The sequence below is a fragment of the Watersipora subatra genome, chromosome 5 (genome assembly GCF_963576615.1).
Source record: "Watersipora subatra chromosome 5, tzWatSuba1.1, whole genome shotgun sequence".
Classification (NCBI taxonomy): Eukaryota; Metazoa; Bryozoa; class Gymnolaemata; order Cheilostomatida; family Watersiporidae; genus Watersipora; species Watersipora subatra.
Window position 1 is genome coordinate 10,143,917 of NC_088712.1, and position 18,112 is coordinate 10,162,028.

At 34.3% G+C, this 18,112-nt stretch overlaps 2 protein-coding genes across 2 annotated transcripts; one reads left to right on the forward strand and one right to left on the reverse strand.

The window, feature by feature from the left end:
* Positions 1-2,628: 2,628 nt before the first annotated feature.
* Positions 2,629-8,082, reverse strand: LOC137396948 (uncharacterized). The gene is made up of 2 exons (XM_068083236.1): positions 7,513-8,082; positions 2,629-3,179 (listed from the first exon to the last, which is right to left on the reverse strand). Exons 1-2 carry the CDS (start codon positions 8,051-8,053, stop codon positions 3,046-3,048), a joined length of 675 nt encoding a protein of 224 aa, XP_067939337.1. The 5' UTR covers positions 8,054-8,082; the 3' UTR covers positions 2,629-3,045.
* Positions 8,083-10,110: 2,028 nt separating this feature from the next.
* Positions 10,111-12,816, forward strand: LOC137397103 (uncharacterized). The gene is made up of 2 exons (XM_068083390.1): positions 10,111-10,234; positions 11,795-12,816. The coding sequence occupies exons 1-2, from the start codon at positions 10,111-10,113 to the stop codon at positions 12,814-12,816; spliced, it is 1,146 nt and encodes a 381-aa protein (XP_067939491.1).
* Positions 12,817-18,112: the final 5,296 nt, after the last annotated feature.

Genomic DNA, 18,112 nt, shown 5'->3' on the forward strand with positions numbered 1-18,112 from the left:
TAAAATGCATATTTTGTTTTGTGAATCACAAGCAGCAAAATTAAGGTGCGGAGAGACAATTATTCATGATAAGGTAATTAATCTTTGTGGTGCAGCAAATTACAGCCTTTTATGGAACATAGGCGAGCTACATGGAAACCCTCCTGCCAACAGGAATAGAATGTTTTTGGATTTTGCAGAGTAGCTTATAGTTTATGATGAAAAAGAGAAAGCAGCAACTCAGACTGATGAAGCAGCAGTTATGGTTGTAGCTTAAAGACTAATATGTTATTACTATTGTGGTTAGCTACAATTAGTCTGTTTTCAGAGATGTCCATGCCAAACACCCGACCATTATCAATAGCGCTGTTTGTCAACTCTGAGACTACCTCACCTACAATATTATAAGTAATATCATCAGTCAGATCCTATTTATGATTTTAACTCTATTTAAAATAGTTTAATTTAATTGACGAAAGGTTTAGAGTGGTGTGTTCTTCAGTCACTCAGGAAAATAGCTAATCTTAGACTTATCCTCCCTTCACCTAGATTCATCCATCACTGAGCTGCCATAGAATTACACAGCAGCTAATTAGTTGGATGTGTTTTGGAAGACTGCATGAAACTATTTGTTGTAAAAATACAGTTAATGTTTTAAGGCTAGAGCACTATTACAGACTGCAAAAAAAAACTTTTGACAATTTTTCATTCATTATTGCAGCGCTTTTTGTGAATAAATATTGTTAATTTTTATTCAGTGCAAGTTTCATACTTACTTTAACCTTGTAACTTTCCCAGTTCTGCTCTACTTTATTGAGTTACGTTACGCTGAGCTGAGATCACAGCACTAGCCTGATTACTTTTAGAGCAAGCCTCTCCTAGCTTGATAGGCTGCCCTTCAAAGACCCCGCCATTCGTAATACAATAGACTAAGTACCAGCTGACTGGGTTACGCACATGGTGCAAACAACTAGTACATAATATCATGATATCAAGAACATGATGCGGATTACCAGTACCTAATATTAGGTTGTCTCTTACAGTCATAGGAATGTTGGCATGAAGCCAGCCACTACAAATAAGACAGGGTTAATCGAAGAGAGAAGATAACTTCCAATAATAAGTTACACATGTGGTTTAATTTACACAGACTGGGTATCAAAGGCTAGTGAGCAATTATATGAGCTCTATTCAATAAGTAATGTGAATTAGTTGCAAAAAATTATATTATAATGTAAGTAGAAGCTTACACTAGTGTTAGTGTGTGTTAGTGTGTGTTAGTGTGTGTTAGTGTGTGTGTTAGTGTGTGTGTGCGTGTGTTAGTGTTAGTGCGTGTGTGCATGCGTGTGCATGTGTGATCATCAGTGGGTTTTTCAAACCAATTTTTACAGAAGATAGCTTTTTACAAGAGCGATCAAGTTGAAGCTTCAATTTCAAACTGACAGGTGGACAGCATCAGGTGGGGTAAAGGACTTATGAAGGATATCTTGAATGATGTCTTTGAGGGATATCAATTTAAAAGAACAATGATAATCCCTATTAGAACAGGCTCAGTAATGAATGTAACTCCGTTGAGGGACATTGGCATACTGCCAAGCTTGAGGCCGCATTGTCACGAGCTTATAATCTAGAAGGAAAAGTTTTATTGCTGACCCTCTCAATTCAATGGCTTCAGTATCAGGGTTTTCCAGATCTGACTTGTTGAGAGAGCACAAATATATATAGTTACTAGCTCTTGCCAACAATAAGTTTTTTCGAAATCGTAGGATTATGTTTTAATCTTATAAGTAATTTGAGAACGCCGGAAAAAACTGAAATGGATTTAAGTCGCTCTTCAATCACTTTCTTCAAGTAAACTTGGCACGCAGCCAGAAGCAAAGCTTCCTCTGAAATGCTGAGAGCTAGTCCATAAGCTATCATTTGATAGTAATCCTATCGGTGCAACTGCAGAAAATTCAAACATATTTTAAGGATGTGAAACTTTTGATGAAAATCAGCAGTACGTACATGTAAGTCAAGATAATATACACAGATGAGTAGCTACTGACTGCTGTGTCAAGCATGTAGAAATGGAAAGTTAAGAGCTTTTCCAGCTTACTTCTTATTTAATGTAATACAGTTGACCCTCCTTATTTAATTTTAATTTGTTCTATAGTGTTATCATGCTGAGGCAAAAATGTTTGATAGACGGGTATAAAAACTCATAGTAAATATCTAATGCAACCTTCTCCTGGTATAAAATATCAAAATTTTATAAATGGTTTTACTTATTAAAAGTTTATGGGTTTAGGGTTATTAGTATGAATGACAGGAAAGAACTTTGTCTTCCACATCGTAAGGAAAACAAATTGTAAAACAGGGGCATCTTAACCAAGTTTATTTTGTATTAAGTTTAATATTTGAACTAACAATAATTAGTAATAATGGTAATAACGAACTGAATTTATTATATATAGCAATAGGATAATTACAGCTTCGATTTTCAGAGTATAAATAATGGTAAGCATGGAAGAAGCGACAAATATGAATGAAGAATGAAAACTGCTACTGATGACAAAGGTACAAAAAAGGTCAATTGAAATACAACATATTTTATAACAATGTGTACTAACAACAATAGTATATCAGCTTATATCAAAGCAGCCAAATTTTATTAATTTTTAGTTCTTAATGGGAAGCATTATCCTCTAATGTCTCTACTGTTAGTAATATTTGATCATTGTTCATATAGCAAAAAAATACAGAAGGATTGATAATAATGTCAAAACTATTTATCTTATCAACTCGTAAAAGCGGAAAACTTAAAAACTGAAAATTTTCTTCATTAATCAACCAATTAGAATCACAAGCACCCAAGTTCAGGGGTGAGGGACAGCTATTCATTTCAAGCTCATTAAATTTGGTGTATAGCAGGTTACAGTCTTTATATCAAAGAGTTGCCAACTATATGTAGGCTACATTGAAACCATCCTTCTAACATTGATTCTTCTCTCCTAATTTTTATAGAAAAGCTTATAGTTCATATTAAAAAAGAGAAGGCAGCAATTCAGACTGATAAAGCAGCAGCTATGGTTGTAGTTGGAAGACTGCTATGTTCTCGTTCAAATAGTTAGCAACAATCAGTCTGTCTCCAGAGATGACCACATTAAACACAGCGCCACTCTCAATAGCGCTGTCTGTCAGCTCTGCAACTACCTCAGCTACAATATAATAAGTATTTTCAACAGTTACAGCATATTCATGATTTCAACCCACTGTAACATAATTTAATTCAATTTGATTAAAGGTTTGCACTGTATTCTTCAGTCACTCAGAAAAACAGGTGATGTTAGATTTAACCTTTCTTCACATAGATTTATCCATCACTGAACTGGCATAGAACTACGCTACAGCCAATTAGTTGGACGCGTTGTGGATGGCTGTGTGAAATGTTTGTCATAAAAAAATCAATAAAGTTCTAAGGCTAAAACTTCATTCTATTCTGCAGCAAAAGTTGGACAAGTTTTTGTTCATTATTTTATAGCTTATTCTGAAAAAAAAGAATTTTCTTTATTCATGGCCAGCTGCATACTTCAACTTTGTCTCTTCTCCAGTTATGCTCAATCTTATTGAATTATGTTTACACTAAGCCGAGAGTGCAGCACTAGCTTACCTACTATTAGGACAAGCTTCTTGCTTGAAAGGCTGCCCTTGAAAAGGCCAGTCAGGCATAACAAAAGTTGAGTAAAGACCAGCTGACTGGGTTTTGAACATGATACAGACAATTAATACCTAATATGATGTTATCTCTTACAGTCATAGGAATATTGGCATGATGCCAAATGTCTGCTATAAAAAACAGTCAAGAGCAAAGTGAAGATCACTTCCAGATAGAAGTTATATGTGTGGCCTGCAGTTCAAGGCTTACCACCCAAGGCTAAAAAGCATGTATATGAGTTCCATTCAATAAGTAATGTAAACCAGTTTATAAAATAGTTTATATTGTAAATAGAAGCCTACGCTAATTTTATTTTTACTTCAAAAACTGACAGAGCAAATCTGTCTCTAAATATAACTTTAAATTTTACTACTGCTAAACAGAGCAAATAAATATGAATCTTTCAAGTTCTAGTTTACTTGTTTATCGAAACATTTGATGACCGCTGCCTTCTTTTCTGCCATAACATAAATAGTAGCAAAGTGAGCAGAGATTATTTTACTTTTTTTTCAAACCTTTATACTTTTTTTTGCCTCCTTTTTAGTGATTTTTCATTGGTTAATATTATTTACAGTTTATGAATCTTTCAAATTCTAGTTTACAGTGCACCCTCGAGATACGATTACCCTGATATACGATTTTTTCACCTTACGAAGTCAAACCATGTGATATCTTCACCTCGCTATACGAATTTTATTTCACCATACGAATTTGAGAAAAGTTTCGCCCGAGTTAAAATTTGGCTGTCGGTGTGCTCATAACACACGTCGAAATAAAAAAGACACCGAAATATAGTTCGCCGAAAACATTTTTAGAACGTTTAGAAGAGACACGATGATCGACTTCTCTCATGTCCGCGTGGAAAATTTCGTGTAAAATACACAAGCGAGAGCAAATATTCATTTGTAGCATTATTATAGCTTTTACTATAGACTTTTAAGTCAGCATACGTATATAACTACAACTATCTACATTTAATTTGTTATCTATGGAATCTGAGACCGATACAAACTTTACAAAACGAAGGAAAAATGATTTCTATGTCAAAAAAGTTGGATGTCGTAAATAAGAAGAAGGGACCCGTATTATTAACATTGTCAAGGAATATGATCGCAACCAATCAGCATTTGCAATTATTATTAAAACAAGAACTCCATTAAGCAAGCACAAGAAAGAGCTTCCGACTGAAGATTTGAATGAGCTAGGTCATGCACGCGATCAGCATTCAAAAGGAACAACCATTTAGTAAAGGTGAGGATGTGGAAGATACAGAAAATCCCACATTCGCAGAAATATTTCAAGTGTTCAATTTACTGATATGGACTGGTACATTAAAACAATGCATGTATAGTATATATTATTTATCTCTTGTGTGGCATGTTTTTCATATTTTAATCATTTTGTTTCCTTTTGATTTTATGTTATATTTTCTCGTTTAACCATGTCTTTGCATGTGGGCTTGTTATCTTCTACGTGAATATAATTCATTGTATGTATGTATGTAACTCATATAACTAGCTACTCAGGATAGTTGAAGCATCCACATTACTTTCTGAAACTTGCTAAAGCCCTGTCTCCCCCATAGGGTATTAATACGTACAAACTTTGTATGTATGGTTACATTGATTCTTGTGCACGTTTCATACAAGACAAACTACTGTACCACATTTTCTGGATCCTTTTACAAGCGCTAGCTAGCAATTTTCTGCATTGCACCATCAATTTTTTCGTAGAAAAATTGGACAGGAATGGACAACTTCTTTTAGCGCGCTAAAAAATTCCAATTCATCACGTTTCAAATTTATTTTAAAGTGTCAGCACCATAATTAGCATTGATATGTTTTTGCCTCCTCTCTGCTACATGTACCAGCTAAAGCTACGTTACTCCAAAGGTATGTACGTCCAGTATAGAAAACAATTTTATTTTTCTTTTCGGTAGCCATTAAATGGTCAAGTGTGCGAGAGGCCGCTTTCTATAACTGCATCGCTCGGCCTTGTTGAATTAAGTTAAAAAAGGTTTCAACCAGATAGGCTAAAGTTTATAGTGAAAGTGAAGAACTGCTGAAGGATAAAATTTCGTGATAAAAAGTTGAAATTCAGTAAAATAGTTCAAAATACATACTAAAACTTAGTTTTAAGTGTAGGCATAGCAAGCTAAACTTGAATTGAATTCAAAGATTATGTTATGCGTACCTTTTGAAGGCAAGAACTCCTTACCGTACGTACTACATTTGGTACACACATTATAATTTTGCGTTTTATTGCAGATCATAACCATTAAAATACCAAATACAATACAGTTACTGTAGGTAACTATAATTACTAAAGTTAACATACTATTTTGTTGCTAATTGTCAATATGTACACATTTTTATATAAAAAAATTGACGATTTTCACCAGGGGGTGTTTGCATTGTATAATTACAATGGTCTCTATACCCCGATATACAAATTTTTCACCATACGATGCCAACCATGGAACGAATTAACATCGTATCTCGAGGGTGCACTGTAATTGTTTATCAAAACATTTGATGATCACTGCCTTCTTTTCTGCCATAACATAAATAGTAGCAAAGTGAGCAGAGATTATTTTACTTTTTTTTCAAATCTTTATACTTTTTTTTTCGCCTCCTTTTTAGGTACTTTCCATTGTTAAATATTATTTACAGTTTCACTGCTATCCATGTACAAATTTAGGTATCAGTCTAATGCCAGCCAGTTTCACCAAAAATGCTGACTACTCTTCTTGATATGTATAAATTGTTTTTTAATGTCAAACTCTATCTAGAAGAATTGTGCTATCAATTTTATTTTATTTTGCCAACAAGTTAACAAACTCTGTTACGGAAAAAAGTCAATTTATCTATACTTTGAGCATTTTTAAATCCACCTGAAGCACTGATCACTACAAAGCTAAAAAAAATCCTTAGCAATGTTCCTTACTCTAACAAAACTATTAGTTTCACTTCCATCAGAGTCAGTGCTGCTACTTTAATTATCTGTGCAATCACTAATATCTGAATATAAAGCAGCTATAGTGCTATCAACCTAAGTAATTTTCTATTTTCCAACTCAGGAGGTACTTACGAAAGCCATAATAACCCTCATTTGTTTAAACATCAGAAAGAAAAAATCTTTGACTTTAAGTTGGAAATTCCTAAACAAAAAATTAAAACTGCTCTGTGGTTTTAGGCTGATTTTTTAGAGAATATTTTGGACAACACTGTCATTACCGTAAAAGTCCATTAGATCATTGATTATGTTTTCAACAAATAATAAAATTAAGTTGCTGGGAAATTTGCAAAAGTTTGCATATGGCAGTCGACAAAAGATTTTGTTCAAATGTGCATATGGCAGGGAAAGGGTTTAAGTTATTTCACCTAATACACTTAGACTACAATGATTGTGCTTCTAATTTTCTCTCCAAAAGCATCCATAACTGTCCATAACTATGTACAACTTTGAGGTTTGGTGCAAACACAGGGTATCATGGTAATAAAATATAGGATTTTCGGTTGATCAGGAATAGTCCACTGAGTGTGCAGAAATATCAAAAATAACTAGCTAATGCATGAAAAATGTTAAAAGTTATACAGCTATTCTGAATCATAAGCTAATGCTAGATCTATAGCAAGTGGACTATTAGAACTCTTTAATAATACATGTATGTATATTGTTTAATTTCAATATGAAAACTAGCCCGGGTAGCATTACATGGGTTTACATCAACACTATGTATCTACTATTATATCTTTCGGTTACTAGTTTTTACAGCATATTTCTCAGCACAACCGCGCACACATTTTATGTACATCATTTATAAGTAAACTAACCAGTTGAGCTATCTAGGATTCTCACAGTGCGGCTCTCACATGCTGCAACCATGATATATTTTTCCCCATAGCAAGCTAATCCTAGTGGATCAGACACATCTTTACAAGTCCAGAGCAGTTGACTTTGAGAGATGTCTATCAAGCAGATTTGAGATGAGCCATAGTCAGACACAACTACCTTGTCTGATCCTGAAACACAGAGTGAGACCCAATTTTCGCTAAGCTGAGGACAAGAAATGTCTTTGAGTTTTTTTCCCGTGAGCGAATAAATGATGAGAAACTTTTTCATTCTGTCTGGAGCAACTACTTTATCACAAGTGACGGCTAGTCCTGTGCATAAGTCAGAAATATCACAGTGATTCCAGGAAGTGACTTGTTTTCCCTGATGGTCATGTACGTAGATGGTCCAAGGATTGCCAGACACCGCTGTATATAGTCTGTTCTGGTAGACCTCTATTGCTTTAGGGTCATTGTTGAATATGATGAATGATCCTTTTACTTGGTAGTTGTTGTCAACAGTAGCTACTGCTTTACACTCCATCCCAGTTATTATTTGAGAGTTCCAGACTCTTGTTGAAAAAGGACCTGATGGTAAAGAGACTGTGTGAAGTAGTTTGAGGGATGTTGGAAGAGGTTTGGAAGGTTGAAGATTCAGATGCTCATCAATTAGAAATCCGTCAGTGAAGAAAACCTCTAGCATTATCTCACTACTTCCACCTATAAATTAGTAGAAATATATGCACATACAACTTATTTCATTATTTTGTTGTACATTGGATAAAAGACATTAAGGCTCCGGTAACATTCTGACATTTTATGTGAAGTTGTGAGCAAAACAAAAACTTTCATAGCACATTCATGAAAGTTTTTATAAAAAAGTTCCGATAAGACTGTTGAAAAAGCGATTTATAATATTTATAAGCAAACAACAATCCGTGATAAGCACAGAAATGCACCAAAATGCAATTGAAAAGTTATCCTTTAAATAGGGTTAAAAACAATGAACTCGTAAAAAATCTATAACATTTTTCATCCAAATAAATAAATCTTCTGATTTTTGCTATTTTTATGTACAGTTTACAGCAAATAGAAGTTTATTGAGAATGTCCGGTGCTTCAGACTTTTTAGATAACCTTTTCACTGCCGTAAACGCATTCAGGCGTTTTTTTATAATCGACTGCCGTAGACACACTTTGGCCACTTTCACAGCAAGTGCGTAGTAACTTAATGTATTGTTTGATGACAACATAACCAGCGATCTTTAGGATTTTCATGGTATTGACAGTGTTGTCCAAAGATTTCTCTATAAAATTAGCCTAGAATAACAAAGCAATTTTTAATTTTTAATTGGGTATTTCCAATTTAAAACAAACATTTTTTGTGTAAGTATTGTAAATACCTCTTAAGTTAGAAAACAAATGATTACATTACATGTATGCTGATGACATTATAGCCAACCAAAATTGAGGTTTTGTGATTATACAGATAATTAAAGTAGCAGCACTGACTTTCATGGTGGTAAAAGTAATAGTTTTGTAAGAGTAAGGAACATTGTAGAGGACCGCTTTAGCTTTGTAGCAATGGTAGCTTCACATAGCTTTATCAATGCACAAAGTATAGATACGATGAATTTTTTTTATAGCAGTATTTGTTTATATGTTAACAAAGGTAAAAATATATAACAAAAGTGTTTTAGATAGAGTTTGGAGTTGAAAAAATTGTATATATGCCATGAAGCAAAATCGACCATTTTTGGTAACATGACTGGCAATAGGTCGATAGCTAAATTTGTATATAGACAGCAGTGAAAGGCTTAAAACCCCTACTTTTGATTGTTTGCTTAGTTGGTTTCTCAAAGTTTTCCGCATATTCATGCACAGAGTTATGCGTATGAGTCTGTTACTACACAATTTACAAGTATTATAATTGCCACTCACCAGGAAAGCTTTCATAGCAATGCTACAGTTGTTGAAACCAATAGCTATGTTGAATAATTTTTAAAGCGGCACCAATGTTTTTATTTATTATTATATTTTTGTATTAGGGTTACCATACTGCATGTAAAGATGAAAAAACATTTGCCTCACTTGATCAGCTGTAGGTTTTACTTGAAAGACTGTATTCTATTTATGCATGATAATAATACTCTATATAAAAATTGTTAGTAGTGATAACCCTCATGTGGCCTAATTATATGAACCTGATACTTATTCTCGGTTAAACAGGTTGAACCTGAGTCATCTCTGTGGTCAACTCACAGTTTTATATGAATAAGCGTGTAATGATAGTTTGTAATATCAAAATAGTCATCCCAAGCAAATAATTTGGCTATTTTTTTATAATATCAAAAATGCAAATGTTCCTCAGATCTATCATCTGTAAATATAGGGTTACTATCACAACAGTAGAGCATATTTGCCAGTAATTTTAGATCATTAGTTGTCACTGCATAAAAATATGTTTAAAAACTTGTTGTCAGTCAATGTGGAACTGTATTTCTCGAATTATTTAGGTATTCAATTATCCGTGTAATCATATCATTGCTTACATTTCGTTTTACTGGTTCATGGACTCATATATGTAGTTACAGTGTTCGATATGGGCGATCAGGTTAAAAGCAAGGTTGATCAGCATCGTCAGCTAACAAAGCAGATAAACAGTATGACCCAGCTCAACGTAGACCAAGGCAAAAAGAAACCGTGCCGGGCTTTGACGAAACCTAGTCAGTTGATAGTGTGACCAACCGGCATAAGACAAACAAGCCAGCCATCGACTTGGCACCACACAGACTGGCTCACTGCTATGCTGGCGCAAGTCAGCTTTTTGGCAACTAAATATGAAAGGTGGAGCTTAGGATGAAGTTCCGAGAAGATATGAAAGGAGGCAGACAATCTAAAGAAGGCAGAGGACAAGAAAGCCCCCCTTGCAGTATTCATATAAATAATGTATATAAATCCCTTCTGCTCATGATAGTGGCCTGGTTCATTGTGAAGCATTAGAGGGTTTATATCAATTCCTGGACATTTCTAAATATTTTACTTGTTTTTGTAATCATATCAGTGTTTACGGTGTACTTTACAGACTTATGTAATCTTGTCCAACATTATTACTTATTGTTCAAGTTCATGGAATCATGTTATTGTTTAATGTTTACTACATGTACATATTTTACAAGTCTGTTTAATCATGTCAGTATTTGCTGGTATTTCACATGTCCATGTGTTATTGCTAAATATTACTAATGTTTAACAAGTTGTAGTTATCCTACATGTTTTACTCATTGTCATACGTTTTCAAGTGGTTAAGCAAGAAATCCTTGTTTTGTATATAATCACATCGGTGCCTACTGCTTATTTTACAGAATAATATCATCATATCAGTACTTTCTGCTTAGTTTATACTTTTATGTAATCGTGTCAATTATTATTTGTTATTTTAAAGGTTAATGTGATCATATCAGCCAGTACTTGCTACTTTACTGTTTCTTGTAAATATATCAAGCTAATCACATAATTATTTTACATGCTTATGTTTTCATGCTAAAAATTACTGCTTACATTACAGGTACATGAAATTTGAATTTATCAAAAGTACACAATTGGCCTTTAAAAATACGTGATAAATCTGATACTCTAAGAACTGAATAAACAAAACTTATAGTAGGTTCAAGAATATCCCCTCTGTATTTATCTTGACAGAAATATTTTAATGCAATATTATGAGAGGTTTTTAAACAATTTCCTCAAAAGTTTACAAAGGTCGTGTTAGATTGCCATCATAAAGCTTAAATCAAGCTAACTTTGCGCTATCTATTCTAATATAGCTAAATATTCTAATACAAGTAATGCTTTTGTTTAGCTATTTATTAAATAGCCATAGCTAAGGCTTATATAAACTAGGTCTGGAAGGCAACAGTGCAATACATACTATGAGAGTGAATAAACCACATATTGTGTTATTATTCATACAGGAACATAACAGAAGTTATTGACAGCAAGGATGGGATATTTTTGAGCAGTACAACTAAGATTCTAACAAGAATATAATCTATAAACCTATACACCATCCTCAGTATATACAAGTATGTCTTTGGAAGTGGATAAGTTAATTGAAGTAATTACGGCTCAAAGCCAAAAGATGGAAGAGCAACAAAAAGCACATCAAGCGCAACAAAAAGCTCTATAAAAACAACAACAAGCTTATCTGGAAGAAAATAGAAAACTCATAGAACTACTGGTGAAAGGTCAAACTGAGACAGCAGCTAAGCTAGCACTATTGGCAGCCTTACCCAAGTTTTCAGAGTATGATCCAGCTACCGAACTATTGAGTGATTACATGAATCGATATGACACTTTTGTAGCAGCTCACTCTATACCTGAGGAGAGAAAAGCTAACGTGTTCTTACTTAATCAGTCACCTGTTCTCTACAAAGAAATCAGCCACAGGGCTGGCCAACTGGAGACTCCAAAACTTATAAATGAAGTTACTATGGAAGAAATAGATAATTTCTTAAAAGAACAACATGATCCCATACGATTTTTAGTACGCGAGCGTTATAAATTCTGGAGTACTATAAAAAGGAAACCTAGAGAAACTATTCATGAATTAGCGAATAGAATTAGACAGGAAGCGACCACGTGTGACCTTTCTAATATTAATGATACATTAAATGAAGCTATAAGAACACGGTTTGTCTGCTTAGTAAATAATGAAGCAGTTCTCAAAGCACTGTTCAAAGTAAAAGAAACTGAACTATCTTTTAAAAGAGCTATTGAAGTTGCGACAGAAACAGAGGATGCAGCCAAGATAGCCAAGGAAACCGTATATGGAGAGCAACAAAAAGTCCACAAGGTACAACCGGATCATAGAACTAAGACACCAACAAGAACTTCATACTACAAAGAAGCAAGACAGACAATTTTCAATTGCTACAGTTGCAATGAAACTATACATACTGCTAAGGAATGTCCATACAGATCTGCTACATGTAATTTTTGCCAGAAGTTAGGACATCTAGGAGTTGCCTGCCGAAAAAGAAAAGCAACTACTAATAAAAAGCCTGTAGTGCAGAAATCTACACCAAAACAACAGCTTAAAACTATTCGAAGAATACATATGGAACAACTTCAAAAGAGTATTGAGATAGGACAACAGATCGTAGAGATGGAGTTAGATACAGAAGCCTGTTACAACTTCATTATTGAGGAAGTCTGGTGTAAACTTGGAAAACCTGTACTCTCTGCAACAACGACAAATTACGAATCTGCTTCAAAGCATCGTATGGAAGTAATTGGACAGTGTTAGCTGAATACTAAAACAGTAAAGAGAAATCATATTGCCTTGAACTTTGAAGGTAGCCGGGTTCCAAATCTCAACCTAATAAGAAGAGGAGCAATCAAACTATTGGGGATATCAATAGACAACCTGCTCAGCCAACAAACTACTACGACTTGTAAAGGAGTAGACCAGGAAACAGCTAACAAAAGGCTACAACAATCTTGCGAGCAACTCTGCAACGAATTTCCTGATCTATTTAACAACGATCTAGGCTGTCTAAAGGATTATGAGCTAAAAATAAGATTCAAAGCAGATGCAAAACCGGTGTTTCACAAACCTCGACCTGTTCCGTCTGCTATTCAAGATGAATAAAATCTAGCCTACAAAACTGGAATTGAAAAAGGAATTTAGAAACCAGTACAGTTTAATAAATATGGTACGACTGTAGTTCCGGTCAGGAAAGCGCAACTTTCTAGCAGTCATCAAAGATTGATCAGAGTATGTGGAGACTACTCACAAACAGTCAATCCACAATTAGAGACTCACCAACAGCCTGTACCTCTACGCAAAGACCTGATGAACAAGTTAGAAGGAGGATACGGATATACTAAAATTGATCTATCGGATGCATACAGCCAAATCCCCTTGGGGCCAAACAGTCAGAAAATGCTGGCTCTTAGCACTCAAAAAGGAGTACTACTACAGATGAGACTTCCATTTGGAATCAGGGTTAGTAAAATTTTGTCAGTGTAATGCTTCTGACATAAATTTTCAGTGCTAAGAAACAAATTTGATAAAAAATAAAGTTAAGATGAATCGAAACTATGCTCATGATCAGCTGTGAACTTATTTTATTGGCTCAAAGTATGCGAATAATTGTTTGCTTTTGTTTCAGTACAAATATGATAGGATGATACATTGACTAATCACTATTTAGCACAATTTCATACAAAGCTTTTATCAGCTGCATCATGTGTCGCTTAGCTACACGCGAAAGCTTTGCCGAGCCGTACTACGTGGCTTCTTATTACACGACACATATTAATAAAAGAGTTAAGATATTGCTGACCTCTCCAAATTTTAATAGCAAATGCGGGTTTCCACCTTTTTATGTCAAAGTTTTACAGTCTAGCTCTGCTGCTAATTATGAAGAATCAAAGAATCAAGTGCCGGAGAGCACTACGGTTTGCAGAAAAACTATAAATGCTTGATACTATGCAAAACATTCACTGACAAGCTCACACGTGACCTATTGAGTGCTAACAATTTATGGCGTAATCATTTCTACTCACAAACTAAACATTGATGAAAAATTACAAAGGATTAGTATGGGCTGCCAAATGTATCTATTCCTACACCCAACTTAATTTTTGAAGTTGGATTAGAAAAAGTTAGTCACGTTGTGATTGTGGAAAATTACAAAGAAATCAATCTTTAATAATCAGGATGTCATTCAAAAACATGAAATACCCTTAACCAGAACTCATAAAAAGCAAATATGCAGTCTAGTAAAATCACCAAAAAGGTGTATTTCAAAAATCAGTGTCACATATCTGTTGTATGTTGACAAGGCATTCGCCAACACTGTAAACATTATATAGAAAAATTTTAAATGCATTTTAAAGAAATTTATGTAATTTCAGAAGTGAATATTTCAGTTTGAGACGCAAATTTGTCTGGTGCTTCAAAGCAGCAGCATACTTTCAATAAATTTTATTTTACTAAACATATAAGTCAGCATCTTGCATAGAGTTTACTTAAAATGGCAAATATAAATCATTTTAGAGTGTGCCAAATTTGTTGATTGTAAAGCTATAGAATAGTTATTGTGCCATTGTTATAAGACTAATGTAGAAGATTAGCTACTGGTACATGATAATTGGATCAGGGGAATATAAACCTATTCTACCTATTCTAACCTATGCTAAATTTTAAAAAAATCATCGTAATTCTACATTTGATCAAAGTTGCTATGGAACAGCCAGTCAATTAGGATGTTTCTCAGTGGACTTACTTTTCTCTCTCACTTTGCTGACTGAAGGTACTTCAACAGATGGCATGATTTCATCAATCAACCTTTGCATTTCATTCTTTGTGTCACTGTAGCTAGAGATTATATCACACTACAATAAAAGTTTAAAACAGCAATAGTCATCAAGGAAAAAATGCTGTGAGGCAAAAAAATCATGACAATTACCTATTAGCTATTTTTTAAGTTATTTGCAGAACTTCTATACATTTCATATGCTGAATTGAAATTACACACTTAATTGATTAGGTTGATTTGCACAAGATTTGGATAAGTCTAATAATAATCAACCTCAAAATATCTAAAGGACGGTCAAATTTTTGTGTGGTTTACTAAAACTAACAGTGTACTGACAACTGTCATTCCATAATCATGGTCTTTATTTTTGTCTGTTCATATGGTAATAAAGCAACGTGAACCTATTTGGGTAATGCATTGACTAACTTTCATTATATTTTCATGGCTTTTGAATGGCACTATTTACAATTATTAAGGTTTTGTATTAATGTTGTCAAGGTTTTGTTTGTAAAGATTACTAAGTTAACCAAAAATTAGTGTTTGACAGTCTATCAAAGTTGAAATGGTGTGAGGGTGATTCAACGAGTCGGGCAAAGAAAATCTTCATTAAATGGTATCTCTGTACTAGCAAATTGTGCTTTGAGCACCATCAAATACATGACTGATATCACTGCAAGTAAACACAACTGGTAACAACCACTCTGCTTTTTATAGTAATGTGACTAAGTTTATCGCCATCTGTACAGTTGCATATTGGAAGGGCAGAGAGTTGTGATAATATTATAAATGCTGAAGGAGGAAGCAGAGCTGAAATACTTTGAAGACCGTCCAAAAGGTACTAAGTGTATAAACAGCACAGATGTCTAGAAAGAAGTAGAATGCTTTGTCGCCGATTTGAAACTCGACTAAAAAGTTTGTAACGCTTTGGAGAAAAATATCGACTTATTGTAACCTAAAGATTTCGAAGCTAGCAGACCTAGCAAAAAATCAAGTTAAAAATGTTTAGATACATTACGGGTCCCAATTTGGCCTATCTCCAATCTGACTCAGTTAACAGCAGAACAAATTGCAATGCGCTACACCAACTTCATTACAATCAGGTTTACAAAGAAAATGATTGTCAAATATTCCCGTTCTCCAACATGACAATTCAAACCACACGCAGTGAAAATCACTCAAAAAAGTTCACCGGTTTTAACTGGGAGGCTCTCAGACATCAACATTAAGCTTAAAAAGCACTTTTTTACTATCAAAGCCGGAAAGGAGAGCATATGTCAAACTCGCTGCTCATTGCATAAGACAACTTATTCTAGTCGTATCAGAAAACTAGTCAAACATTGAATCAAGTGCATTGAGATGCAGGATGGCTATGTAAATAATTCAGATACTGTACAATGTTAAATGAGTAAAAAACTCTAGATTGCAAAGTCTATTTGCTTATCGATTTACCCTTGTACCTGATGAGCATGTTTGACTCGAGACTCTGTTTTGCGCATGATATTTCTTATCTGGCTCCATTTCTTGAGAACCTCATCCTCAAGGAAGTCTGTGATGAGAGTTTTGGTTCTTAGTCTACCTTCTGTATATTCATCCTCAAGCTGTTTGTACTTAGACTCTAAAGCTTCGATCTTCAACCAGTGAAACAATGAAAGTACTTAAGAACACAAATAATGCTTTATGCAAGAACATTTTACAAACTTTGAAAAAGTATATTGTACTTCACAATAGCTAGTAATCACTAACTAAAAATGGTCCACAAAGGAATTCATTGTCCGATACATTTTATCACTATGTTTCCATGGTGCGCAGTACTGCGAAGCAGCCCCCCTCCGAAGTCGAGGGGATTGTACGTTTCCATGATGCGCAGTGGTTTTCAGAATTTCAGCAAATTAGCCAGAGAAGAGAAATTGTATAAATCGAATCGCCTGATGGAGAAATAGAATCGATCACGGATACCGAACGTCATAAACGGTCTTTTTATGATTCTGTCGTCATTATACTTTTATTTACAATACACATTCACAAGGTGTTACAAACCTTAACACACTTTTTACAAAGTAATATATTTTTAATAAGTATTTTTAAGTAATATATTATTTATACGTTAATTTAGGACTTGCCACCTATTTTTCGAAATGTGTTGGCATCGATAACAAAGTCCAGGAAAGTAATCACCTCATCATCCTCGTGAATGCAGACCATAATTAAATTTAAGTGAAAGAAGATCGGAAGAATAAAAAAACAAGATTAGCGGGACAACCTTTGTACTAGTTTATGGCCTTCGAAGAATCCGTATCCACGGCATGAGAGCTATGCGCAGCCACTGCGCAGTCGCTGTTTCTTTGCTTCGAATTTGCACTGGCTTCGCACTGATCAGTGCGCAGTGATTTCAGTGCGAAGACGCCGTTTCCATGATTCGGAGATAGCGCAACTCCGAAGCACTGCGCATCATGGAAACATAGTGAATTATACGCATAACTCCGCAATTGATTGCTCTATCTAATATGCCATCATCTAACATACAGCTAGAAAAATTTTTTATTTTTATGCATTACCTAATAGGATTGATCTAACTCGCAGCATAGATTTATGTTGCAAAATATTACGAAAACCTTTTAAAGTCTTTAGTAAAGAAATACTACTTGCTAAAAGGTAGCATACATTGTAGAAATAAATATTTGTATAGTAAAACAGCCACAATCAAATAGATATTACGCTGATGCAAAATCATTTCTGTCTTGTGGTTTCTGAAACATATTTCACTATAAAAAAATCTAGTAAAACTTTCTTCTTTGCGCCAAAGTTGAGCCATGACCCACCTGACCTTCAATCCAGTCATTCGAAAAGAGTTTTTAAAAAACTTGTGTTTTTGCAGGTAGTATAGAGAAACAAGTTTGATTAACTAAGTAGAATTACAACAAAATTCGATTTTTGAATATTATATTGGTAGGTACCTCGGTGAATAATCAACCGTATCTATCTCTGCATAGTATTAATTTGTAATGTTGTAGTGATAATTATTACGTGGAATTTGTCCAAAGTTCTTGTAATTTGAAGTAAGCTTATCCTGTCACAGTAATAGCAGCTGGAGTCAATAAATGTTTTGCTAAACACTCGTCAATGTCATTACAACCTGTGCATCCCTTTTACGATGAATCTTTTGCAGCGTTTCAGTCGTTTCCTGGTCATACTCAGCAAGTGTTTGAGAGGTGAACTTAAAGATTTGTTCGAAGTCTTCTTCCTTCTCAATCATTCCTTTCTTTAGCTTGTTGATCT

Coding starts and splice junctions, on each gene's coding strand:
- LOC137396948 (XM_068083236.1), bottom strand. CDS start 8,053: ATGGAGTGTAAAGCAGTAGCTACTGTTGACAACAACTACCAAGTAAAA. Junction 3,180..7,512: donor AATCCTAGATAGCTCAACTG/GTTAGTTTACTT, acceptor ATTATATTGTAG/CTGAGGTAGTTGCAGAGCTG.
- LOC137397103 (XM_068083390.1), top strand. CDS start 10,111: ATGGGCGATCAGGTTAAAAGCAAGGTTGATCAGCATCGTCAGCTAACA. Junction 10,235..11,794: donor CCGGGCTTTGACGAAACCTA/GTCAGTTGATAG, acceptor CACTATTGGCAG/CCTTACCCAAGTTTTCAGAG.